The following is a 27,642-nucleotide window of genomic DNA, read 5'->3' as shown; positions in this document are numbered from 1 at the left end:
TGAAATCTAAACACAGATCATGTATTTCTAATAAAAATTTAGTGCATAGACAGACGTGTTGTAAGGATAAAATACATACTGGATTACACTTAGTATGGGAAAAAGAATGTAAAATATTTCATCAATACTTTAATATTGATTAAGTGTTAAAGTAATATTTCAGATATATTACATTAAATTGATTATAAAACAATGCCATCTGTGTCTTTTAAATTTTCTTTAATGTGGTTACTAGGAATTTTAAAATTACACACTAGCTCACCTTACAAGTATTTCTATTGGCCAGTGTGGGTCTTGGTGGAACTGCTCCCACTGCCTTCAGGTCCTCCTGAGACTTCTACTGCCACCACCGAAAGACTTTATAAGGCTTAGGACACTTAGCCCACATATGTATGTTCCTCCCATAAAGACTATAAGCCTGGGTGGTGAGGTAGGGAGACAGACGCTATTAAGCTGTGAACCCTTGGTGAGAGGCATAGTGCCTGCCACATAGCAGACCCTTCAGAAATATTTATTGGGCAAACAAATGAGGTACAGAATTTTAAAAAGTACCGTCTCTTCACAAAATGGATACTGTGTGCACTGACAATTACGAGTTGAATATATAACTAATGTTAACCTCATTTGATTCTGCTTAGTGGCCACAAGAACAAGCTACTTTTGCCCTCATCTTTGCAGGGCACAAGTGCTGTCTCTGACATCACAGTCCTTCAACCCTGGCACAAAGGATAACACTGCACACTGACCCCTGAACCAGAGGTCACCAGAGAAAACTGAGACCTGTGCATGTCTTCAAGTGGCCTACAGTCTAGCTGACTATATCCAGGCTTCTCTATGAATTATGCAGGCTCTCTTGGCAATGAAACCTGCTTCAAAGCAAGTTCTGATTAACAGAAAAATATGCCAAAGGGGGAACACGCATATTTTTATTTGCTGGTTAAGTATCATAGTTTCTTAGGGCTTAGGAATCCTGGCACTTGCACTTCAGAATCCCAAACTTCTATTCAAATACTATGGCCTTGTTGTCTGAAGACTGAAGCCCTAAAATCTTAAGAGAAGTCCTTTTCTCATCTAGGTGGGAAAAAATTTTTTTGAGTTAAACACATACGAATTCTCTGTAGTAGTGGGACAAAAGTGAGATGGGAGAACTGTACATCCTGATCCCATTGTCAACCACTGTCCGGCGGCATCGTGTTGGGTTTATGGGCACTGGTAAAGAGGGAAGAGGGAAAGAAAGTATCCAGCTGGCTGGCTGGAGCGAGGACGCATGGCAGTGTAAGGGACGTGGCCCAGAACACCGGAATCAGAACTAAACAACAAGAGGGGAAGTGAGACAGATGTTACTGTGGACGCCTGCGCCGCCAGATTCCTGAAAGCACAGAAGTGCCGTCAGTGGCTGCGTGTTCCTCTAGAATAAAACCTGTGCACGTGAGAAGCCCTGTGCTGGATTTCCCTTTCTGCCAAGTAATGCCTTTCCCCAGCAAGATGCCACAGAAGGGACAGGAATGACACATTACAGAAGGTTGCATTACATTTGGACTTGGACATTTTGGGTAGTTCAAACTCAAAGACGCTGAGGGGATGTGAAGGTTATCCAGGAAAACTCAGCACCTGCCTCTGAGAACTGGTTTAATGTCTGACTTAGAAAAAGGTTCTCAAAAGATGCGATTCAGGGTCCTCATAGACCTAAAGTTTTACACTGGAGATGGGGATTATTTTTTGACGTTACAGTGTATCAGCCCAACACTGACTCTGTTCCATAGATTCAGTTTAAGAGAGACCAGGGCAGGGGCCCCCACTTACTTAGTCCCAGCTGGGCTAGTTCTTCAAGCTGAGCCTCAGTCTTGGCTGTTGAAATGGCATAAGGCAACTTCAAAGTAAATGGCAGAACATCCCTGATTTTTCAAAGAAGAGAATATTTATAATTACATGTCGTGTTTCTAGCTCTTGCCTTCATGTCCATTCTGAAGCTATTTTAGCTTAAATTATTTAAAATGTCCTCAGTACACACCACTTTGTGCCTAACCAGAACTTACCTTTACTGGTAGTAGGACTCTAGGATTGCTATTCCTGCCTGTATTAACACACTCAGGAAGGCAGAGAGACGAGACTTCATAGTTTCAGTATCTGTAGCGAGGACCAGGTTTCCTTCTAGGGTGGCTGAAATGTACCTAGAGTTAATACTGGAATTGCTAACTATGTTGGTCGATCGATAATAGACATAAAACAATGTCACTGATTTGCTAGATGATCTGAATGTTGGACCCCAACTTCTTGGACAGGAATGTGTAATCCTAAACCAACACTTATTATCTCACTGACTTACACATGGCGGATTCTCAGTGCATATCGAGATGAGACTTCCCCTTGTGTTTTAAGGTAGTGTGCATGAACCCACAGAGGGGTCTTGTTATACTGCATACTCTGACTCTCAGGAAGTCTGGGTAAGGCCGGAGATTTGGCATTTCTGTCAAGCTCCCAAGTGATGCTGCTGCCCCTGGACCACACTCTGAGTAGGAAAGCAAACCTATAGGACTTCATGCAACAATTCTGGTCCCAAGCAGCATGACACTCTGTGCAGACCAGCAAACACACACATTGCAGCATCACAGACCAAAAGGCCCAACGTGAAGATACTGAGCTAGCACCAGGCCGCTTCCATGGTCAGGGCATAGAATCACCCCTAGTAAGCTCATAGACCATGATCTCCTGCTTTCTCATAAAGGGTAACGGCAGGCTTAATGAAAATTTGTTCATTTGCATATACGAGGGTTGGGACCATGCTCTAAGCATTGGTGACAGGGCTCAGCACAATGCCCTGCCTGATATGAACAGAGAGAAAGTATGTTTTGAATAAATGAATGAATGAATGGATGAATATTTGATAACGATAATGTTATTTTTTAATAGTGGTACTGGTCTTAAAATGAATTCATTCATTCATTCAACGAATGTTTACAGTCATCTGCGATGTGCCAGACACTGTTCCAGGTACTGGGAATAAAACAAAAAAGTCTCTGCTTGCACGAAGCTTCATTCCTCTGGACACCTAGAGACAATAAACAATTCTGCAATCTATAGAATATGTGAGAAGGGGATGTGTGCCACGTATAAAAATAAAGTTCAAAAGAGGGATAATAATGAGTGTTCAAGTGTGAAAGTTGGCCAGGGAAGTCTCCATGAGCCAGTAGCATTCGACTGAAGATCTAAAGGCAGCCAAGAAGTAAACCACAAGGAAAAGAACTTTCCAGGCAGAGGGAGCAGCAGGTGCAAAGGTCCTGGGGTGAGAGAGAGTCTGGCATGTATGAAGAACAGCAAGGGGCCACTGTGCCTATAGTGGAGTGAGGGACAAAACTTGTTTTGTCTATACAAGATGCCCTGGAAATTTCCACTGAAGAGAATAACTATACCAAATAACTTTTTGTTTACAGTGAGAACAGGCAACATTGTAGGCTACATCAGATTAAATCTAGATGACTGAGAATTCTGGAAACCTTGAAGCTGTTGACAACGAATAACAAATTAGAAAGGTCAGTGAAAAGAACAAAACATGAATAAAATGCAGTAGTGTCACAAAGGCTCTAACATGCCAACTCCTCACAAAAATGCCAGGAGTTGACGGTCAGGAGGCTCCTCTTTCTTAGGACGTGAAGCCTGAGTCACCTCCTGCTTCCAGGAAACCCTTTCGCCTGCCCACAAATGTTGTGAGCATCTCCTTCTACTTGTCCTATTGCATCTGCTCTAGATGAAGCAGGTGGAACCTCAGGATGGCAGCATCTGTAATAGCAGCTGCTTGACTCCAGATATGCAAGGACCCTGATTAGAATTTTAAATGAAGATCAGTTGGAACCAGAATTTTGTAATGCAAATAAATATGTTTCTATAACTGTAACTACTTAATAAATACCTACTGCCTTTAGACAATTTGGGGGAAAAGCCACATATGACAAAACCGACCTATGTTTATTTTTAGTTTTTACCATGCCACTGTAGTACCTGGAGCCTAAATATCACATGACTGGTTTTGTTTTTTCTTAATGACATATATGATAGGAAACAACACCTGCCATTTGCTAATGGGTGGTTTTAGGCTTTGATCTATTAGAAAATTAGATGTTGTGCATGAGGCCTCTCCCACTGTGCCAACCAGGGCACATCACAGCATCTCCTTCACGCATGAGCACGTGCGTGCACACACTCGCACACATACACAAAAGGGGATACTCCCTTCTCACTCACACCTTGTTAAGGAAAAAAGGAGTGCCAATGCTAAAATTTGCATAGTAGACAAAATAAAGACATCTTAGGTATAAATATTTCACCCAAGAGTTTTAGTATAAGCATAATCTAGATTTATATTTTTAACTTTGCTCTATGTTGTATTTCTAAAAGGAAGGAGACTAACTTTATTGAGCACCTACTATTGCATCACATAGGGCACCTTATCTCGTGTGAGGCTCACATATGTCCCTGGGAAGAAGCTTCGATATCCCGCATTCCACAGATCAGGAGCTTAGGATGACACAGATGGAGAAGACCCTGCACCCACTCACAGGGCTAATGTGGAATAAAGTGTGGACTGGAACCCAGGTGTGTTGAACCGCACGTCTGTGGAGCTGTGCTTTCTAGAGGGAAAATATGGGCTTTGGCATTAAGGCAGGTTCAAATCCAGTATCTACTACTTATTTATTGAATGTGGACAAGTCTCTCACTCTCTCCATGGTATATTCATAATCCTATTTTAGGGTTGCTGTGAGGATTAGAAATAATGAGTGTATGGTGCCTAGCATAGATAAAACCCCTGGTTTATAATTATATTTAAGAATTAATAATGATAATTATTTTCTCTAGCCCCTCATTACTCAAAGTGCAGTTGTAAGACCAGCAGCATCAGCCTCATCACCTGGGAGCTTATTGGAAATGGGCCCTCAGGCACTGCCCTAGATCCTCTCAGTTGGAATCTGCATTCTAACAAGATTCCAGGTGATTCTAGCAAAAGTTTCCAAGGTAGTGCTCTGCACTACACTGATTAGACCAAACTGACGAGAGCTACTAGGCAGGCATTGGTGGCCACGGTATGCGTGACTATTTGTATTCTCAACTACACTTTTCAATGTGTCTTCCTGAGGTGGCAAATTCTATGCTTATCAGTCTTTGAATTCACTAATCTAGGGCATATGTGTATGTATGTTCTGTTTGAGTACCAGAGCTGACAGTCCAGTCGCTTTCTCTATTTGAATACTTACGTACTACAACCAAAAAGAACATTTCAAAAACATTTCAAAAATATTTTGCTAAGACTGGATCAAATCATTTACTAATTACAAAGAACACAGATTTAAGTAAATGAATAACATATGGTGAAAAGGAGAAACAAAAACATTAAGAACTTTTGCATTTTGAAGAAAATAGGAAAATGAATCTCAGGTCACCCGATTTACAAAATGTCAACGTTGGGATTTTTCTGTATATTGCACCCTATATTGATTGCTATCATGCTTTATAGTTTATAAAAGGCTTTCAGGTACTTTATCTCCTTCAATCATCGACCAGCCTGGACAGCAGGAATTCCAGTCTATCATGAACACTGAGGGGAGAGATGATATCTTTTGTGTGCTACTGCTAAATGCTTTTTTAATAGGTATAATGATTCTTCACACAACAGCACAGTCACCAACCAGCAAACTAGGAAGAGTAAACACTGGCCAACTTTACCTCTGACTGACATGTTAGTGTTGAAATGCGTTCACACCAGACCAGACGTGATTCCCTGGGGACAGAGGGGGCTCCTGCACTGGCCTTCTCCCTGGGGTAAAAGACTTCCTCACACAAACCGAGGGCTTCTGCTCCAACCCTGGCAGGCAGTGTCCCCTGGGAGGCATTCACAGGGCTCTCCTCCAATTCTAGGCGAAGTCCCTCATTCCTCCCTGCTGAATGCATCATGGAGTCTTCTGAAAGTGTCTTCGCATCCTCAGGCCATTGATTACACGGCTTCCCCTGACCAGCGACATCCAAGAGTAAACAGCTGAGTGCCTGCCCCTGAACAGCCTAGTCCAACAGGTACAAGGAACTTCTAATTCTAACTCAGTCTCTGAGAAAAAAACCTGACCCTTAAATTAACATAAAGCAAACCAAATCAAATAATGTTCTCTGTCTCAGAGTAGATGGCTGTGAAAACTGATCTTTGAAAACAATTCTAGTAACACATGCCAGGCGTTACTCTACCAGCAGCAACAGACAGAGCAAAGCACAGGAAGCCAAATGAGCTCTGCTACCTCAGAGGAGGCAATGTCAATCTCTGCAGATGAAGAGTTTCAATTCTTAATCAATGAAAAAACAACTGATTTGAAAACTGTTATGGCTAAAAAGAAAAAGGGAAGAAAGCCTTCCACAACTTGTACCCTCCTGACACTTGCTGACCTCGTAATTTTTGGCTTAATTTAATGTCGACTGAAATAGTCACCTTAGTTGCAAAATTGACATGGAAATCAAGCAGCCCTGAAAGGCAATGATGCACGATTTATAGGCTGGTTTAAGGAATCCACATTTCTAGAATGAACTGCACCCCTTGGAGAGTTTTCATAAATATTATCAGACAACCTTTAAATGTTTCAGATTTGCATCGTTGGTCCCTCTGTGTGTGTGTGTGCTTCCCCTGCTCGATGAGGCTAAGCAAAAGGAACATGAGAGTAACTTGTGAACATAATCATATTAACTAATGAGATTTTACACTTAGGGGGACCAGGGTTAATTATTTTGATCTTAAGTCTGGCACAGGAGGCTTGGTGACCATTTTATTTCAGCAGCCAATCTTTCCAGTGACATCTACTAGGCAGTTAGCCTCCCACATCCCTCCACTCTGTTTTAAGCAAGAACTCTCGGGCCGATTATATTGCACACTGAGAAGGTGATGAAAATCATACGAAATGAGGCCTTACCTGCTGATGCAGTAGAAAGCAATGAGCCGGAATAAATCCGCAAAGCTGATTCCTGAGCCTTCCAGGGAAAAGGCTAGAAAAGAGAGATTTTAGAAACCTGCTGAGTGTCCATGAACATGTTCCGGGAAAGGAAAAGCTCTCCACTGTTGCCTGCTGTGTGCAAAGGACCATCTCACTGCTCTGAAACAACTACTGTGTGGCTTATCAGAACCAGCTGGGAGGAGGATGTATGTTGACCAGAAACAGACTAGTGAAGAATGGATGGCCTAGAAACTCAGCCCCTGACTCACCAGGAGCACATGCTCTGATGCTTGGTAAACAAGTCAGCACACAGTCAAATTGCACAACTTTTTTTTTTTTAAGTTCACAAACACAAAGTTGGGCACGGGTCAAGGGCCCAGTCTAGCTGGAATAAGTTAGCACATGAGAGAGTTTGGGGAAAACCAAGGCCCTACTGCCCCTGACCCTCCTGGATGGACTCCTCTTTGCCAAAACAGGTCACCTCTGGTAAAGATACACGGCAGAAGGAGCACAAAGCTTAGAGGATAATACAAGGTCCCCATAAATCAGCTTTTGTTTAAATTCAGTCTGGAAGATTATGAAACCTATCTCTGCTGAGTGCCCCACGACTCCACCACCGCCACCACCAATGCACATGCTTTCTCATGGAGAAGAGATGTTCTGGCCAGATGGTGTGCCATTTTGTACATCCTCCAGATAACGAAACAGTGTGTGGTTTGATTTCAAATACTCATGGTTTGCCAGCCACTCCTTATACTATCTCGGCTGAGATGCCATTTATGCAGCTATTCTTCTAAAAACATTCTCAGTATCCTCAGCTTTGTGAAGATTTCCTCATTTCCTCAATTCGATGAGGTTTTCTCTCTTTTTATAACACTCCATATCCTCATTTATTTTGCTTCTTAATTGCTTTATCATATTATTTTGCTTATTTAGTATTTCTGTAGCACCCCCAAACACACCCATGCCTCTATACATATACTATGACAGAGAGACAGACACACACACAGAAAGAGAAATAGAACACATCCATGTGCGCTACAATTTAGTGAGTTAGATAGAGAGGAACCATTTGCGGTAGGTTAATGAATCTGAGACTTGGTTTTCTCATCTGTAAAATGGACAAACAGAGTACTCTCTTTGCCTCCTATAAGGTACTAGTGGGGACTGAAATTTAGAATAATTTGTGTGAAAGCAGTCTATACAAATATGAGGTGGTATTTATTATTAAACCACATTGTCCAGATATTACGACAAAATAGCTGTCTGTTTTTATAGCAAGTCCTTCCTCTTCTAATCTACCTCAATTTATAGAGAAGATAGGCCTTGGCCGGAAAGGGGCCGTCATGGTGGGACCAGGCCTGTGGTAACAAGTTATGGCTACCTGAATGCTTAGCTCATACTAGCTCTTTCAACTACTTTAAGTCCCTTGAAAAGGAACAGGGAAGTCATACAGGTCTTGACAAAATAGGACAAAAAAACCGTTAGCTGGGAGGGACCTAAAATGAACATCAAGAAAGCTTTATAGTACAAACACTAACTGTACTTACCTTAGGAGGAGAAGAAAGGGGCTTTCAGACTAACTTGTAATGGTTAACTTTGGATATTAGAGGGGATTTAAAAAACAGTTAGCTCTATCACTTCTTGGCTAGCAGACTTTCAAAATTCAACTCAGCATCTCCTTTTTCACTTAATATTTAACTCATTGCCTTTAATATAGTAGGTTTGAAATCTATGTTCTGATTACCTCCTCACATAAATAAACTGGTATAAATCATTCACCAAGTTAAATCGTTCACCAGGTTGTGACTGTTTGTGTGCCTGCATGTGGAAGTTTGTCCCAGGCATCAGTGACCCTGTGAGACCTAGAAGAAACACTGCACAGGACCCAGGTTTCCAGTTGACTTGAGGCTGATCAGAGAGAGCCTGGCGGGTTTCACTTCTGCTGGAACTGTCTCCTCCAGACTCAGTTAAAGGTCACTTGGCTCAGTGAGACTATGAATTCTAGGCTGAGTATAATCCTTTATCTGCCTTTAAATTGACCTCATTACCTTTGGGTTCCTTAAATGTAGGGCCTGGGGCTTGCTTAGGTTGAAATCACATAACAATCTTGGTCTTGGTATTGCTATTTAAATAGTCAATGGGCTTCCAAACTCACTTTTCCTGGCCTTCCCACCTCAACTTGCTAACCTGTGACTTCAAGGAAGCCTTCCCCTTTGGGGTACAGATCCATTTTCTGATCCTTGTTAGAGACTGGCAGTACCAGAACTGTGTTCCCTTTTTTATTTAAAAGTTGGCCTCTAGAAACTTCACATTACCAATGACCATGGAATAGCAGAAGAAAACCAGTGCTATTGAGCATTGCTCTCCCTTCAAAACTTCAGTTAATTTGTCCAAAGGGCTGGATCCTGCTTCTGATTAGCTGCATTTCATAGAAAACTGAAAAGTGATTACCGGGAGGAAACACATCATCTGCTCAAAGATTATTCATGAAGATGTACAGGCACATGCTTCAGTATTAGATCCCATTAAAAGGCAGCCTGCTCTGCAGCTTAAGTCGTCGGCAAATATGGGCACCAAACCCATGCTCTGTTTAACTGGGAAAGGGGTGAGGAAGCTAACCAACCTCTATCAGGCCTCTGCCATACTCTAAGCAGTAGGCTGCCTCCTTTCACATAGGTTGTTTAACTGAACTGATAACTCTGAGGTGACTATTATCCCACTAGACAAATAAGAAAACTGAGGTTACTAGGGTTGGTTACCTGCCCAGTCATTAGGTGAACAAGCAACAACGGCCAGGACTCAGACCCATGTATGTCTGTCTCAAAGTGCAGATTCTTTCCAGTTTCCCAGGAGACCTGAGGTCCTCGTGTTAATCAGGACCTAAACATCTAGTGATCACTTACTGTATGTGCTTTCTTTTATGGCAAATTCCTTGAGTGGGGCTCCAAATTCATAGGGCAGACGAAGTGAGAGGACTTTCTTCTGCATTTTGGTAGACTTACGAACCAAGAAGATCTAGGAGGGAAAAGAAATTCAGGAAACATCTAGCAAGTTGGAACCTGGGCATATGATTTCTTGCACACTTAATATTCATGAATAGAACCCCCTTCATAGCTGAACTGCAAGGCTCAAAGCAGGACATTCTACTATTGGAGAAAGGGGTAATCAGCAGTGACCATGTCACAGACACCTCTCCTCGATAACTGGCTTCCATGGAACCCTACTTTGCCTTCGAGAGAACCTTCTCCGTAAGAACTCCCTTAGTCTGAAGAAGCATTTTCAGTTTGGTGACTGTTTTCCTGTTATATGTTCTCTAGCCTTTAACTTACATGAGTATCTTGGTTAATGAAACCTAGATTCTGAACATGAGACAACATGGTAAAACTATTAGTGGTGAATTGGGAGTTCGGTAGCTAAAATTTGGCTCATGGATATATTTATGACAGAAATTTGAATTTGTTGTCAATAATGAAAAGGCAGGTGTTTTGTTTTTTTGCATTTTGTTTTTTTAAAATTAAAATTGAACTTCTGGCTTCTCTTGGAAAAAGGGATGATGCGGCAAGACCAGGCATGACAACAACCCACCGAAGCCAAAAAATGACTGTTCCATTTGAGAGGTAGGTAGGTGTGCTCTCAATTTTATCACAGCCAACACCAAGGCTGGTGGTCCATTTATTCTTGACTGACTTCACTTTTCAACAGCTCCTTCCAGGTCGTAATATTGTCTTCAGACACGTGCTTTAAACTAGCCCAACTCCCAGTACAGATATTTCAGGACCCCTTTCTGGCCTCCATCACCATGGAGGCAAGTATGTCATATACTGCTATGTAGGCTGTGTACTGCGCAATTCCAGGAGACAACATCCACCTAGACTACAAATGAAATGGCATCCCCTGGAGTGTGCGGTGTGGCAGCCAGGTTTCCTTCTGTAGTACATGGTCCTTCTCCAAGGACCCTATCCTGTCCTTAACTAATTCTTCTCTTTCCTCTGCACTTGGACATTATGCTCTCTGCTCCTCTATCATTCTTTATCTTTTCTACCTAATCTCCACTTTAGTCCATATGTCTAGTCAATAGCTCCTAAGAAACATTATTTTGGTGGGGGTGGAGGGTGGGATATGGGAACTGGTTATCTGGTAAAGAGTGAAGCAAGAAGACCTTTGAGTTCTCTCTTTTGTCCCAGTACCCATGGGGAGACAGCCATGGAATGCCTGGAGTAGGGCTTGTAGCCAGTTCTGGGAGTCAGTGTCTTTGGGACACTCTAAAACTGAAGCAGATGTTTCCTAAATACCATACTAATGGGTAAAAGCCCAAAGCACCACTGGGAAGCAGCTGCTGGTTGGTGGAAAGAGGTAATCTTCCCTTATGCAAGGAAGGTTCTCTTTGCTCCTTGGGGGTCAGGGAGACTAAGTCCTGCAGGTCTTATTTCCTGAATGTCTGCAGTCTTAAATGAAGGGTTGATGAAGTATGGCCTGTGAACTAAATCCATCCTGCAACCTGTTTTTGTAGAAAAACGTTTATTGAAATGCAGCCATGCTCATACATGTATGTATTGTCTATGGCTGTGTCTGCACTACAAGGCAGAATTGAGTAGTTGTGACAGAGACCGTATGGCCCACAAAGTTGAAAATATTTACACTTTGGCCTTTTTAAGAAACAGTTAGAAGACTCCTGTCTTAGGCTGTAGATTAACCAAGGATGGCGGCACCCCCAAGGACTCATGTCACCATGGCTGGGCTTTCTCCCTCCCTCTCACATCTGCTTTTTCTTCTCTTCAGCATTCTTGCTTTTTCTGGTATATCTGGCCTGTCCTGACCCACATTGCTTCTGTCCTCACCCTGCCCTCAGCTTGCCCCATCTTGTCTGGCGGGTCCTATCCACAAATGAAGTAGGTGGCTGAATATCCTGCCTGACTTGTTCTTTACAAGGTCTCATGCAGGAATGGCTGTGCCTGACACCGGGAGGGGAACTGCTGCCTAGCAACAGGACCACCTCCCTCTTCAGAGTTTCTGGCAGAAGTGTAGGAGCAGACAACTCAAACTCCAAAGTGTGGGGGCCTCATAGAAGGGGGTCTTGATCATACAGGCCAAAATCACAGGCAACAACACAGCATGCTGGCCACGAAATTCTCTGCAAAGATGATCAAATACTGCATCTGTCACCTTGAGCAACTTCTAACAGTTCTTAGTCCTGTTTGTTTCTGTCAGATGAGAAACAAAGACTCACTTATACATCAAAAAGTGCTAACAGACAGGCTTGGCTGATAGGAAACTCAAAAGCTTATTTTTGTGCCAATTGTTACAACATTCCTCAGCCAGCCACAAACATAATTTTCTCCTTGCCTTTCCATCTACTTCTTAGTTTCTATCTCTTGTCGTATGTTGTTTCAAGTCTTATTTTATCTGGGACTTACTGTAGTTATCCTTTTTTGGAAGTAGACATTGTATACAAGCACTGTCCAAAAGAATTTACTGTGATGGACAGAAACGTTCTATATTCTGTACCATCCTAAATGGCAGCCTCCAGCCATTTGTAGATAGTGAGCACTTAAAATGTGGCTAGTGGAACTGAGGAAATAATTTTCCATTTAATTTTATTTAATTAACGTAAATTTAAATAGCTACATGGGGCAAGTGGCTACCATATTGGACAGCAAAGGATATATTAATCAATGAATAACATTTCTTTGAGGAACTTCTATAGAGTTGCAGCGTGGTCTTGATTAAGGTGGCTGTAGAAACTGAACTGGACTTTGGACTTTGATTCATGTGCAATGCCACTGAGAAAGCCCAAGAAAAATCAGCAGCAACAGCTAGAGCAAACAAGCATACAGATACAGAACTTTGGAAGGTTGGGTCTTAAGTTGGATGGCTGGGTCCCACATGGTTCCCAGGCTCAGAATGAAAGTGAACAGAAGGGGCAACCGAAACTCCACAACCAGGCTCATCCTCAGTGTCTTCTCTCAAGAGGCAGGCCTAGGCCTCTGGCCAGCGGCCTCTCCTCATTACTCAGATTCTCTGTTATCCTGCTGAGTCTTGCAGATGAAGGCAGAGAGACCAATAGTGAGAAGCTCTGCTCCTGGGAGCTGCCTCTGGAGTTTTCAGAAATTCCCTGCACTGCAACCCAGGCACACACCAGGAACCATGCTCCTTACAGCTTGCAAAGAATTTTCTAGAACTGCAAGTCTTTCTCTTTAAGGATGCAGCAGCCCTGCTTGCCTCAACCTGTTTCCCTGCGGTTCTGAGTCTTACCCCTGGAGGCTGAGACTGAAGGACTTCTGCTGCCTCTTCCTCACTCAGACTCAGCTGCAGCCATATGGGGTGGGTATGAAGAAGACGGTCCAAAATGCTGAGCCTGTTAGAGAGGCTGTCATAGCCAGAGTCCCGGGGACAGGTCTTCACATCCTTTTCCTCAGAATAGCCATCGTCCTTGTGTCTTACCATGCTAAGAGAAAGAGAGTTGGCAGGGGTCAAATGGCTGCATCACAATTTCCCTAACCCGGAGACTGCCCTACAATCTCATAGGCTAGGCCTGTCACAGCACATACCCCATCATGTCATCACCACCTCATCTGTCTTCCCCTCCAGACTGTTATATTTCACTCTGTATCTCTAATATTAAAAGGGGTACTCAACGACATTCAAACACAATCTTCTATTTTTAACCTGGTTTTGAAATGGTTCTAAACATCCTAAAACCTGTTTAGTCTATATTCTGGTATGAAACATTTCTTCCTTTGAGCCCAGTACCCTAAGTGCGAAGTTCCATATGAAAACCTTGAGGTCCTAAAGTTCAACAGACGTGACGATGGCATGCTTGAAAAGCAAAAACAAATCACCCCACTCACACTCATGCACACTTATTTTGTTCCCAAATTGGATTTCATTCCTTTTCACACATGTAGGCATTTTTATTACTGATACTGTTTATAATGAAACCTTACAGTATGGTAAAATCATATTGACATTATTCATAATCACCATAACTTTAAATAGCCCAAATTTCTATCAATTAATGAACAGATAAATAAAATGTGGCATATCCATACAATGGAATTTTATTCAGCCATAATATTCAGTTATCCTATTTATGAATAAAGTACCGATTCATGCTACAATGTGGATAAACCTTGAAAACATTGTGCTAAGTGAAAAACCTCAGACACAAAAGGACAAATATTCTATGATTCCATGTATATGAAAAATCTAGATCGACAAATATAGAGACAGAAAGATTAGTGGTTGCCTGGGACTAGGGAGGGGTGCAGGATGGATAGTGATTGCAAATGAGTATGAGCTTCTTTTTTGAGGTAATGAAAATATTTTGTAATGAGATGTGCTGGTAATTGTATAACTTTGGGAATATGCCAGAAACCACTAAATTGTACACGTTAAATTTTGAATTGTATGTTATATAAATTAAATCTCAATAAAAAATATCACTATCGTGAACTTCGTCTACAACACTAATTCTGTTATTGAGGATTTAGTCCCCATTTTATGAATGAGAAAACTGAGGTCCAAGAAGTTATTGAACTGTCCAGAGTTGTAAACAGCCATGAGAGAGCAGAGCTAGAAATTCAAGAGGTCTGGTGTTCACTCAATCCTGCAGGTAACGAGTAAAATCATGAACGTAGAATAGCTTGTATCTATGTAGTGTCTACCAGCGGCCAGGCCACTTGCAAACATTCTCTCATTTACTCCTCTCAACAGCCCTGAAAAAAAGCTACTAGGGCCCCAGTTTAGAAAAAGAAGACCAGGAGGCTCAGACTCATTGAGTAACTTGCTCAAGGACGCACTTCGTTAAGGGAGAGAAGACAGAAATTCCAATCCAAAACTGCTTCAGCCCTGGGGTCTCTTTCCCTCTACCATCTCCAGAACTCTCAGTTTCCCTGGCTCTCAATGATCTAGTCATTGGCACTGGTCTTGGAGCAACCAGCTGGAACATCAGACCTGACCACTCATCCTAAAAGGGTGAAGTTCAGGTTGGGATACACATGGTTTTCAAATGTATAAACCACCAAAAACCCAAATGTGTGGCCTGGACAAAGTCTTCAACATTGAGGAAGATAGGCAATGGTTCTGAACTTAAGGTGGGAATGGGGGAAGGATGTGCAATTTCCACGTGGAGGACCACTCTACTCCTAAGAAGTTGGATTAAATATGGAAAAAGCCAATTTAAGATGATCATTTTTGGGTATGCAGCCTCAATAACAACACCTATGATAGCCTGTAGGAGGGCTAGAGACCCCGTAATAATTTCTCCCCCTCACCTTCTTGACTTTCTACATATCTAAAGAATCACTTGCTTCCATTCAAGATTTACATTTGGTTTTCTCTGAAATAAGTGAACATTTTCTTTTACCTCTGCTGTAAGTTCCCAGATGGAAAAGGGCAGTTTCTCATTCTGCAAATGCCATTCCAGGGCCTCTGGGTATTTTGAAGTGAATCTTTACACACTTCAAAATTAAGCTGGTGTTAAAATTCCTTTCACATAAGGTAAAAGAAGCGACTTTAGACCAGGGATTCTTAACCCTGGCTGCCCATTAAAAACACCTGGGGAGCTTAAAAATATTTTGATAACTAGACTGTACCCAGATCAAATAAGTCAGACACATGGAGTGGGACCTAGGTATCAGGATTTTTTAAAGGTCCTCAGGCAATCCTGATGTGCAGCCAAGTTTACAACCACTGCTTTGGACCAGCCCTTAAACCTACATGAGAATAACTCGGGGTTTGTTAAGTCACAGATTTTTGGTTTCAGCCCCTGATATTTTGATCCGACAGGTCTGGGGTGGGCCTGACTCTGTCTTTCTAGCAAGCTCTGTGTGATGTCGCCAGTCCAAGGAGCAGTTTGAGGAGCACTTGCTTGAGACCTAAGAGCAAAATGTGCACCTAACTTAGGTCCAATTAGGTGGGTTTTTTTTTTTTTGGCGGGGGGGATGTGCCATCAAAAGAACTCAGAACCCTCCACTCCCCCCAAAAAAGAAAATACAAAAAAGATTTCATTCGCTCCGTCTCAGGTAGGTGACATTTTACCAAGACCAAATTCTATAGTCTCTAAGACAGCAATCCTGACACTCAGGTATGTAAATATATTCACACATCTTCCTTTTTTAGAAGAATATATCTTGTGATACCTCAGTCTATAGCCTCAACACAGAGACGGTGAATAAGATTCATGGGGCCTCATAAAGGAGTAACCCTAAATTAGACCTTGTCTTTACAAATGCCTAAACCAACTCCAATGTTTTTATTCAGCCAGATGTTTTAGGTTTATAGCCTATTATTATGGAACAAATTGACTTTTATCAGCCAACTTGAAGGACAGCCTTCAGGAAGAAACTGATGAAAAAAATGTTGAACCTGCAATAAATGTTGTTGGTCCCCTGCCCAGTCCCCCTTTATCAGATCAGGTCCCTGTGCCCCTGTTGCTCCTTTTTCCTGAACATATCTGGGAAGTTATGCCTTTCCCTGGGAGCAGATGCACCACTAATGTCATACTGACCAGGGGTGTAGAGGAGTGGTATTTTTGCCTGAAGGTGGGAAAACTCTGGGTGCTAGTCACACTTCAGACTGGCTGTGGGATTAGACTGAGGTTAGATTTCAGCTGGCCTCGTAACTTTGCCTGGTTTCCTTTCTGTCCCATCCTATATCTCTCCCTCCTTCTGAGTAAACCTCTCCTGCTGAGAACCTCTCTCAATAAATGACAGCACACGAATTTCCATCTCAGGCTCAACTTTTAGGGAATTCCACCTAAAACAGAAGCTGATGAGATTAATAGAAACTTGTGATTCTTAAGACAGGTGTCTGCTTGCAAATATGAAGGAGAACAAATGAGTGGCTTATAGAGATAAGTAAATCACTGTGATATAATCCAGGAGGCTATATGATGATAATGGTCACAGTAGGACGGCTGGCACAAAACACCCATTTCCCTCTTTGAGCTTTGTCTTCCTAATTCGAAAGTGGTACTTCCACCACCATGTAGAATTTATACAAGCAAGAATGATGAGCGGATGCTAACATCAGTAGGTGAAAAATTATTAGGGAACGGAACATTCGCAATCTTAAAATATCACCCCCACAGGTTATTTATCATGAAGAGGAAAAAGGAAAAACCTTGACAAATTTGAAACCCAACAGATACTATCTTCACCAAGTGACCAGCATCAACACTTTCAAAGAGGAGACCCTCAATATCAAGTGCCCCCAATGCGATGCTCTGAGAAGGTGTAACCTAACCTAACCTACACATGTAGCCTAGTAGGAAGCCTAGAAGAGATTAACCTTTGTTTAGAGTTTATAACTTTGCCTTAACCTATAACCCCACTTAGATCACTCTCATATGGTTTGTGTAATGCTTATCTTGTAATGTGCTGAAAGTCTCACAGAAGCACCAAGACTTAGTCAGATATTTATCCATATCTACACAACCCCTGATGTTGACTGCCAGAACTATTTTTTAGGAACAAGCCAAGGATGTTTTGCAGGACCAGGGGGTGAACTGACTGAAACTGCCTGAGACTGGCTGGAGCAGTCTGAAATAGCCTTAAGGACCCTCCAGTGACCTCCTCATGAACGTTCCTCATTATAATACTAAAATCTGAGATTTTACACCACTTTTGAACATTCAATGTATGTGCAGCCATGTTTTCTGACTGCACATGCGTTGGAATGAGGAGGTCTACCTCAGTGTTTATGCGTGATTTCCCCTATTGAAGCTGGATCAGATGTTTTGTTCAGGGACACACTATCTGGAACGACCCCCAGTGTGTTCCTGCTCACTGGCTTGCAATAAAGTTTCTTCTCATAAAATCATCTTGGAGTTGTCTTTTAGCTAGCAACTATTCAGACCTGGTTCAGTCCAGTAACAAAGGTTATAATATCATCTGGGTAGTCTTCCTGCTCCAAAATGTGTTTAATCTGGATTTACACGAGAGGAAACAATCAGACAAATCCAACTACAGGGACCTTCTGCAACACCATTTGCCTGAATTCTTCAAAATATCAATATCATTTAAGAATAATAATAATAATAATAATAATAAAGGCTATGGGATTAATATATCTAAAAGGAGAATAAAGAGACACAATTACTATATTGATCAGATATGGTATCAGAATAACAAACAGCACTGGGAATATTTGGATAAGATTGTATATCAGATAATATTACATTGATGTTTCATTTCCCAGGTGTGATAATTTTATTTTGGTTATGTAGAAAAACACTCTTGTTCTTAAGAGATGCATACTGAAGAATTTAGGAGCAAATTGTGAAAATGTTAGAAAGTGTTAAATGCTCAGGCTCCCCCAACACCTTCAAAAAAAAAAAAAAAAGAGGAAATAGTGTAGAGGTAAAGAAAATGTGACAAAATTTCGACAACTGATAAATTTAAGTGAAACAGTACTATTCCTTCAACTTTTCTGTAATGTTTGAAATGTCTGAAATTTTGCAAAATAATAGGTTCGGGAAAAATCAGAAAATATTTACTGGGCTTTTCTGCATAAAAAATTTCATATATTTTTTTCAACTATTACTACTATTTCCAAGTCTGGAGGTCTGCTTTCATGGGGAGATGAAGCTCAAATCTGGTTCACTGAGACTCACACCCATGTGAAAATACTGGGCAAACCACAGAATGCCCCACAAACATAAGGTGCCTCTGGGGCTGGAGAACAAACACTGGAAGACTCATGTACTATATCTGATCCCATTTTAAACAACCTGGGCCTCATGGTCTGAAGTATATTACACACACTCTGAGTGGCAGGACTCACCAGCACCAGCTACATTCTGGTCACACCCAATTCAAAGCTCTTCAGAGTGTGGGATGAGAGTGACCTTTCTACTTGACTGTATTCCCTTTTTCCCCAGGACCAGGTGTTAGCAGCCTAGGCAGGTGCAAGAATAAGTGATTACAGAAAGTGCATTCTAATGTAGGACAGGCAGAAAGACGCTAGATCTATTTTTATTAAATTTCGCATAATCAGATTAATCTCAGAGAAACCAGTAACTTGCAGCAGTTTCCAAATGATGCTCTTTCTTATCCTAATCCAGAACTCCAGAGGTTAGCACAATCTATCAATGCAGCTTCTAGTGACCAGTGTACTCAGAGAGGCTCCCTTGTACTTCCCAGTATATCATCCCCTCTTCCCAAGCTCTATCCCAAACAACAAAGCAGAAGTGTATATTTTCACTTTATAGTCCAGTCTTTTTTCAAACAAATGCCATAGGCAATTAACAAAGCAATACGTAAAACTTCGATGTGAGGTTGTTTCTGTGAAAAAATACTGGTGCAGTGAAGACAGTCAACAACCTTCTAAATATAAGACTATATTTGTAATATGTATAAAATATAAAAATCTTATTTTGTTGAATAGCAAAAATAAACTTTAAGAAAACTAAATACAAGGCAAAATGCCGAGTTACTACTATCGGCAAGGGTGGCACACATCCACTCGGCTAACAGTCTCAGTACTGGTGCAGTGCCCTGGATGGCTCTGTTCTCAGAATCAGGACATGGGGGCAAAACAAGTATACACAAAAAACAAAAAGCCTTCCCCCCTCAAACCTTCTCTACATGTGTTAAAAACACACCTTCGTTAAGCTGAACAATTATATATTTTAAGTGGGCAATTTTTATCAACATCTATAAGATGCGTTTGATTATTTTTCAAGGACAAAATGTTTCAATTAAATATTTATTTAAAGTGTACTATGAATTTTCCTTTCTACAGCAGACCGTTAGATAATAATTCAACCCCAAAAGAGAATGATTTAGTTAATTAACAACTTCTGAAAACTTCTCATAGACTGAATGGCAAGTCCTCTGCGGAATTAAATTAGATGGGCAGTGACTGGGATCAAGTAATGCTCCTCTAAACCTCATTCTACAGTTCTTGGGCTGCCTTCTGTGTGAGTGTGTGTGTGCCTTAGCACAAACATGATCCCATCTGCTTTGGAATATGGTACATTTGTGATTTACCTTTATGAAAAAGTCACACTTGTGTTTAATCTAAGAATTCTGTTCTTGGGAGGGGACCCCTGCTTGCTTTGCCTGTTCCTTCAAGGCCAATCCTGGTGTTGAATGTGGGACTAGGTAATCCACAAGGGTTGCCTCACATTTGGAATATGAAGGAGTGAGTGACTCCGCCCAGGTTTTACCTTCCCAAGTACTACCTGGATTTCTAGCAAAGTGCTCCCTGATAACTCTTAGAAAGATTTGGTGCTCTTCAGCCTGAGGGCTGGTTCTCTGGGTCCCCAGTGGACCTTCCAGAGTTTTAAGAAAACCAATAGCTTTTCCTTGTTTACATGGTAAATGACTAATAGTCATAGAGCAAGTGAAGACAAATTGATGAGGCTAATTATTATTAATAGAATGCTAACCACATCAACAAAACAAAACAAACAAAAATAAACAATAAAAGCAGAGCCCAGGGTTCCGTGTTGCTTTTGCTGAGGACCTGATTGGCTTAAGATTCATCACATTGCCTGAGTTCCTAACATGAAGAGCTATAGTCCTGCTACAAAGTAAAGAACTCAAAAACAAAAAACTTTATTTGGTGGGATAATGTAGATTAATTCTGATATTTTATAGCTTCGCAATAGTTTATTATTATTGTGCTGAGTAGAGTAAGTCAGAGAAAGACAAATGCCATATGATTTTACTTACATATGGAATCTAAAGAACAAAATAAAGGAACAAGCAAAACAGAAACAAACTCATAGATACAGAGAACATTCTGATAGTTGCCAGATGGGAGGGGGCTGGGGGATGGGTGAAAAAAGGGCAGGCATCAAGAAGTACAAATTGGTAGTTACAAAATAATCATTGTGATGTAAAATATAGCATAGAGTATATAGTCAATAATATTGTAATAACTATGTAGGATGGGTACTAGATTTATGAGAGTGATCACCTCATTTTATAAGTGTCTAAGCACTATGTCGGAAACCTGAAACCAATATAATATTGCATGTCAAAAATAGAATATGTTTTTTAAAAAATTGACGACATTTCTCAAAGAGTGTTAGATATATCAAGGCAATACATGGAGGCATGGTTTTTATTTTAATGTCCAGTACTTATATTAATAGTTTATATGTATTTAGTGTACTTTTCAATTATATTTACTTTTTTCACCATTTTTTTAATTTGGTGAAAACATGCGCACAACATAAATTTTACTATCTTAACCATTTTTAAGTGTATAGTTCAGGAGTAGTACGTATAATCATATGGTTGTACAACCATCACTACCATTTACCTCCATTGCCTAAAGTTGCAAAACTGAAACTTTATACCTATTAAATAGTCATTCCCCACTCCCCCCTTCTCATATTCCAGGCACCCACCATTCTACTTTCTGTGTCCATGAATTTAACTACTCTAAGCACCTCATAAAAGTGGAATCATACAGTATTTGTCCTTTCATGACTGGCCTACTAAATTTACTTTTTAAAATAAATGTGAAAGGTGAGTCAATTTAAAGAAAAATATTGGCTTAATTAAAAGTAAAGTTGGTATATGAATAAAAGAAAGATTATGGCACAACAGAAGAAAATCGGGAAAATTTGGATTAGAATATATTTTTTCTGTATTAATGTTTACAAAACTCACTCTTGGATTCACAGGGTAAGGTCATCCTGAAAAATGCATACATTTTCCATTCCTCAGCCCTTTCCTTGCCTGTGTCCAAGCATTCTTGAGTGTCCATTGCCACAATTGGCTCCTACTCACCTGTCAAAACCAGGCTCAAGTTCTGTCTCCTCACCTATCTCTTATAGCTCCAAGCAATTTTAGACACAAGTAATTCCTTTACCCACTGTGACACTTACCCTATTTTACTCTGCATTATACTTCTCTCTCTTACTAGCCTGGCTTCACCTCCAGGCCACACTCAGGCCCAGCCCAGCATAGACATTGATAAAATTCCTTCTCTAGGGCTGATGAGGACTGGGGAGGGGGCGATCTGCAGATCACAAGGTTTATTCCTTGTGAGTGTGGAAGGAAAGGGAGAATCAGTGGGCAATGAAAAACATGGTAAGCACTGGGCTTCTTTCTGAGCCTCTCCTGCATAACCTTTAATTCAGGCCTTTCCTCTAAAATACAGGTCATAACAACAGAATTTGGCTGCTCAGTTCCAGTCTCAGGAGACAAAGGGTTCTTCTCTCTGTGTTTATCAGGAAACGGGTGGCAAAAATCACCACAGTTACCAAGAGACCCCTGACCGCTGGCCATCTTAAGGCCCAGGGCTAGAAAAGGAAGGAGACCAAATTCTTTCACAACAAAATCAAACTTTCAGCAGCGCCTACCTCATTGCTCATGAATTTATGGAGAGCCCCTCAACTTCCCATCCACTGGTAAGGGGTGGCTTTAGGTATAAAAGTCAAGACTGAGTTTTAGCTCAGAATTTTAACTCTATGCCCACCAACACAGAACATTGGTGATAAACACTCCATTCAAGGTTCCCAAATACAGAATGCCTTATTCCAACACTTGGAATGAGATTTAGGTTCCACAAAAAAGTCTGATCTGCACCAGCTGGTTGAGAGCAGGAGAAGGTAGGGGTAAACAGTATTGGCAGGAGAGCTGCCCTTGGTTAAGGAAGGTACACCAAGTGAGGTATGGAAAAACCCAAAGTGGGAACCCCATGCCCACACTAAAGGAGGCTTTAGCAATCAGTTATCAACGAATTCTGATTTACCTAGAGTCAAAACCAACCATTTCCTGCACATGTGAATGCATCAACATCAAGATGCTAACTTTCGTAAGGCATAGCATTGTTTCCATACAGTCAACCCCAATTCTAGTCTCCTCTCAGCCTCATAATCTTCAGTGGTTTGGTAGAAAGGGAATTAAATTTGCAGTCAGACTTGATTCAAAGGGGGGGAGGGAGGGAGGGAAGGAAGGAAGGAAGGAAGGAAGGAAGGAAGGAAGGAAGGAAGGAAGGAAGGAAGGAAGGAAGAAAGAGAATTGATACTAAAACGAAACCTGAAAAGAACTGATTACATAAGAATCTGGAATGTCTTGGGAACCATGGGTAAAGATTCTGTTTAGTAGTTTACAGTATGTCCCTTTTATTATCTCCTAAATTTTAAAAATTCAAAAAAAGAAAACAAAGCAATGTGTTTCCATTCTAGGACACAAATAACTAGTCTATAAACAACATTCTGAAGTTTGTTTTGTCAGTTTAATGGAAACCTTCTGGACGATGGCTCCCAGTAGGTACTTACAGCTGAAGTAGTCTCTATCCATCATTAGGGTCCTACCCCAACCTGAACTCTGGTGCTTGTCATCCTCAACTTTTGATTGAAAAAAAGAAAAGATGAAAGGCTACTTCTCTTGATACTTTTGTATTGAAATTTCCACATGTATTCTGCCTCTCTGGGGCCTACCTTCCTCATTCTGCCATTGTTGAGCCTTCGACTACGCCCCAACCCAACAGGGCCTTTTCACACAATGTTGTCTCGACCAGCTGCCATAGCAAGTAGGTGCAGCCCAGAACATGGCACTGTGGAGGGCTCAGGCTTCCAGCTTACAAGACGCCAGTGCAGGGGCCATCTCAAGAATTAAGGACTGGACAGTAGTTGGAGTCCCATGTCCACTATGGCCTTGCTCCTGGAGCAGCAGATCCTTGTCTGTGAATCAAGGGGAAAGTAAACACACTCCAAATACCAGGTTTGGTGGGAGATGAACCAAGGGCTTCCTGGAACCGGGGGAAGAGAAGTCATGGATCTGCAATTAATGGTTTCTGAAAAATATGTTAGTAGAAGACAACTCTGATGTAGGGAGACAGAGAAAACAGCTAATACTAAAGAGATCCATTCGATAAAAATTTCTAGCAAAAGCACCAGTTCCAATTTTTGTTAAACACATAGATACACATGTAGCCAACAAAAATTTTCCAGAAAGCTTTCAACCTCAAAAACACCTAGTAGTTGATGTCCAATGACTTCTTAACACATTTAATCATGAAAACACTTCTTTACAATTTAAGAAGCCAAATTAAATGCCTACTTTGTGATACTTAAGTTAGGAAAAGAAGGAAGGCCCAAATGCATTCTGGCTACATGTAAGGCCCTGGCCAATTTCTCAGTTTATAGCTGATAAATTGCTATGTAAGCTGAGGAAACCTACCCACTACCCAAGATGGGAAAAGTGATGGGCAGAGCCCTGGGGGAAGAGATATTCTTTTAAGAATCCTGGCCTATTTACTTGAGTTGTGAGGGAAATTAGAGGTCATCCAATTTATCTCATTTGAGGTCAAAACTCTAGAAATTAATAAAACTGAGCTTGGGGCCAATTCTCTGACTTACCTACAACACACAGGTTATCTTAATTCCTCGGGGCCTTTTTTGTCCCCTTAAACTCTGAAAGGAAAATGACTAATGTATTTTGGGTTGTGAACTTTACTCCTGTGTGGCTAAAGGACGCTGCTTTCTGAGGGAAGGGGCCTTGACTTCCTCAAAAAGTTTCCTGAAGGAATGTCACAGGAGGATTTTTGTGAAAAACTTTTAGGGCCTTTGGCGATTTTATAGCTGTATCTACTGAGGACTAGGAGGAGAGAACGACACAGAAATGGGAACAAAAACATGTGTCTGCTTCCGCGAAGGAAGGAGACACTGCCATTTTCACAAGAGGAAAAAGATTTGGTGACTTTTTTTTTTTTTTTTTTCTTGGCTTATGAACTACTTCCTCTTGTGGACTCTTCAGCTAGAGATGAAAAGGGCAGATACGGAGCCAATGCTGGCAGGGGCCTTCATTCATTCCTGTAAAACTAAGAAATGGAAACAAAGAACCTGTTGTCCTGGGTACCCTTGGAGCTGAAAACAGGAGGAGAAGGAGCCAGGCGGCTCTAAGTCTTGGCCTGCTGACCTTTGAGCCTGAGCAGTGGCACACAGCAGGATGCACAGAAAGGCAAGCATTTCGTGAATTTGCAGTACTTGGTCTTTAAGTGCTCTGGGTTACTGTGGTGTTATTTCATAGCTGGACTAAATCACTACATTCTAACTAAGCAGATATTTCGTGGCAGAATCAACTACCAACACAGCAGTGAGGCAAGGTCTGTAAACAGTAAAATATATCCAGCTCTAGAAGATGCCACTGTGAAAACTGTGTGTGCTCAGGGAAGACAGTCACTCAATTGGAAGGCACTACCCCTCAACAAAACTGGAATCAATTTCTAGGACACAATGAATATTTCTAGGATGATCAAAAACACCCTCGTAAGCCAATAAAATCGTGCATGATCTACCATTTAAACACATAGAAAAACATTGGAAGGATACACAGCAAGGCAAAGAAATAAGATAGCCATCAAGCAAGCAATCAAAAGTAGTTCTATCTCAGGGAGTGAGTTCATGGCAATATTTACTCTTTTATTTTTTTGTTTTGTGCTTTTTCCCCAATGTACATGCTCTACTTTGGTAATAAAAAAAAAAAGGAAAGAAAGAAAAGAAGAAATCTTATATGTTCTTTTTAAAAACTTTCTCCAATATAACAGATATCGCCAATCATGACAGACCAAACAGCTACTTGGGGCATTTTGTTCTTTAAGGTTAATGACCAGTTTCATCTTTCTTAAAATCACCTCCTACCTGCAATTACCCACTTCCTCCGTGAGGTCCCCAGGACATCTGGTATATTCCTCTATTATGTTCTCATTCCATTATACGATATTAGTTTACAATTTTTTCTTCCTTGAGTTGTGTAAATTTACAGGTTCCACTGTCCATGTATTTTGGCAAATAGCACCCACTCAATAAATATTTTCTTTAAGTGAAACTTTATTGTTGCTACATTGGTGACAGTATGAGCAAAGAGTTAGTTAATCTCACAGAATTCCTTGAAACCATATTCCAGACACTTGTAGTGTCTTAAAATCAGGAAACACCTTAAAGGATTACAGGAGAAATTGATCAAAGTATCATAGTGGAATATCCCCAGTAGGCATGATAGGAATATGTCTTATTGCAAAACTATTTCCACTACTTGGCCTCCTATTATGAACAAAACTATGACACACATACCCCCGCCTTCCCCCGCCTCCAGTGCCACCAAAGCACCCCACGAGGCCTGCCTCCACTGAAGGAAAGAACAGCTGTGTCTATGGTCTATTACTTGGGTGTTTCAGACAAATGGATTTTCAATTGTCTTTCAGAACACAACCTTGACCCAAGTCAAGAGCTTTTCTGGCCTGTTTCCCATCAGACATTCTTTGAGAAAGCATGTGAACAGGTGGGCACTGACAAATATCCAAGAATTAGTGGAAATGTGCATTTAAAATTCTTAGAAATAGATCATATGTAAGAAGAAACTATAAACTTTGATAATACCAAAAATCTTGTTCATGGGGCCTAAGATACTGCATGGTGTGCCTAATGTTCTGTAGCAAATGACTGTGAGCAATCCATGTTCTGCTGAACAGACCGGTACTCACAGGAAAAGAGGACTATCAACCTTTCTGACGGGTCTGACTGTTCGAGGACAGCGGCCTGCTCCTAAATGCTGTGGGACCTTAGGATGTACTTCAAGCCCTGAACCTGTGGTATATGCAGGTTTCCAGTGCTGGCTAACAGTCCATATGACACAGATACCGTGTAAGAAGACAACATGCAAGATGATTTTTACATCAATGACTTGAACTTGCTTCCTAATAACCTCATGAATACACTCTCCAAAATTTTCAGAAGAATAAAAGGGGGTATAAATCAATGAGGAATAATCATTTTGTATCTGACATTTCAAGAGGAATAGATGGAAAGGAATAATACGAAGTGATATTAAATTCTATGTTTGAAGTCGAGAACATATATTTTTTAAATATGTGAAACTGTATTGGATGCCAATGCATTCTGAGTTTAAAAGAATTTAAATTCCAAAAATCAAATTTAGATGTATACAATTCCTAGTTATGATGCAGCTAATGGCCTTGGCGAAATCAATTCACAAGATGTTGTTCAGATGAAATGAGGCTCAGGCTAGGTTCGCAAGCTCCCTGAGGATCATGACTAGACTAGGTCATTGAAGGCTGTGCTGCCTTTGTTTACCTTCTTACTCTATTTTACCTCTCACATTCCTGTACGAAGTAAAGTACTGAACAAAGTAAAGAAACAGTATCTAAGAGATGAGGAGAAATTCATTGGCAGATTTTTTCTGCTGCAAGCTTATGATCTAAGATTCATAAGCAGAAATATAAATAATAAAAGGTACATATGTATTTATACTTTCCTCATAATTTCTATATTATTTTCTCTTTTCATGTCCTCCTCCCAAATAATCCTCTCCATAACTTTATGGTTTTCATTAATATCACCCAGTGAACTGGCTGTGGGCTCAGAATTCCCATGACGTTAGCCTTGAACTTAGACATGTGAAAATTGTAAAATGATGTTAAAACTGAAGAGTCCCCACTCCTGAGTCCCATAGCACTAAGATGAGTACTTGAGTCACAACATAGATGTACCTGTCTTTACCCACCATAGTTTCAAAAATTCTAAATCCACACACCCATCTAAATGGCTAAAATGAAAAAGTAGCCAATACCAAGTGTAAATGAGAACAGAGCATTCAGGACTCTCATACAGTTGGTCAAAGTGCAAATGATATAATGACTTTGGAAAACTCTTGGGCACTATTTACTAATATTGACTACACAACCATCCTACAAC

At 40.9% G+C, this 27,642-nt stretch overlaps 1 protein-coding gene across 7 annotated transcripts in view; it reads right to left on the bottom strand.

The window, feature by feature from the left end:
- RIN2 (Ras and Rab interactor 2) overlaps positions 1–27,642 on the bottom strand; it is a 172,431-nt gene that overhangs the window by 26,204 nt on the left and 118,585 nt on the right. For all 7 annotated transcript variants that reach the window (XM_016146156.2, XM_016146161.2, XM_016146155.2 and 4 more), the window contains 4 exons: positions 13,215–13,407; positions 9,866–9,977; positions 6,939–7,011; positions 1,804–1,895 (listed from right to left, as the gene is read on the bottom strand). In XM_016146156.2, coding sequence (XP_016001642.1) covers positions 1,804–1,895; positions 6,939–7,011; positions 9,866–9,977; positions 13,215–13,407 — 470 coding nt within the window. The remainder of the gene's footprint in view (positions 1–1,803; positions 1,896–6,938; positions 7,012–9,865; positions 9,978–13,214; positions 13,408–27,642) is intronic.

The sequence above is a fragment of the Rousettus aegyptiacus genome, unplaced genomic scaffold (genome assembly GCF_014176215.1).
Source record: "Rousettus aegyptiacus isolate mRouAeg1 unplaced genomic scaffold, mRouAeg1.p scaffold_m13_p_12, whole genome shotgun sequence".
Classification (NCBI taxonomy): Eukaryota; Metazoa; Chordata; class Mammalia; order Chiroptera; family Pteropodidae; genus Rousettus; species Rousettus aegyptiacus.
This window is presented reverse-complemented; position numbering and strand designations above follow the sequence as displayed.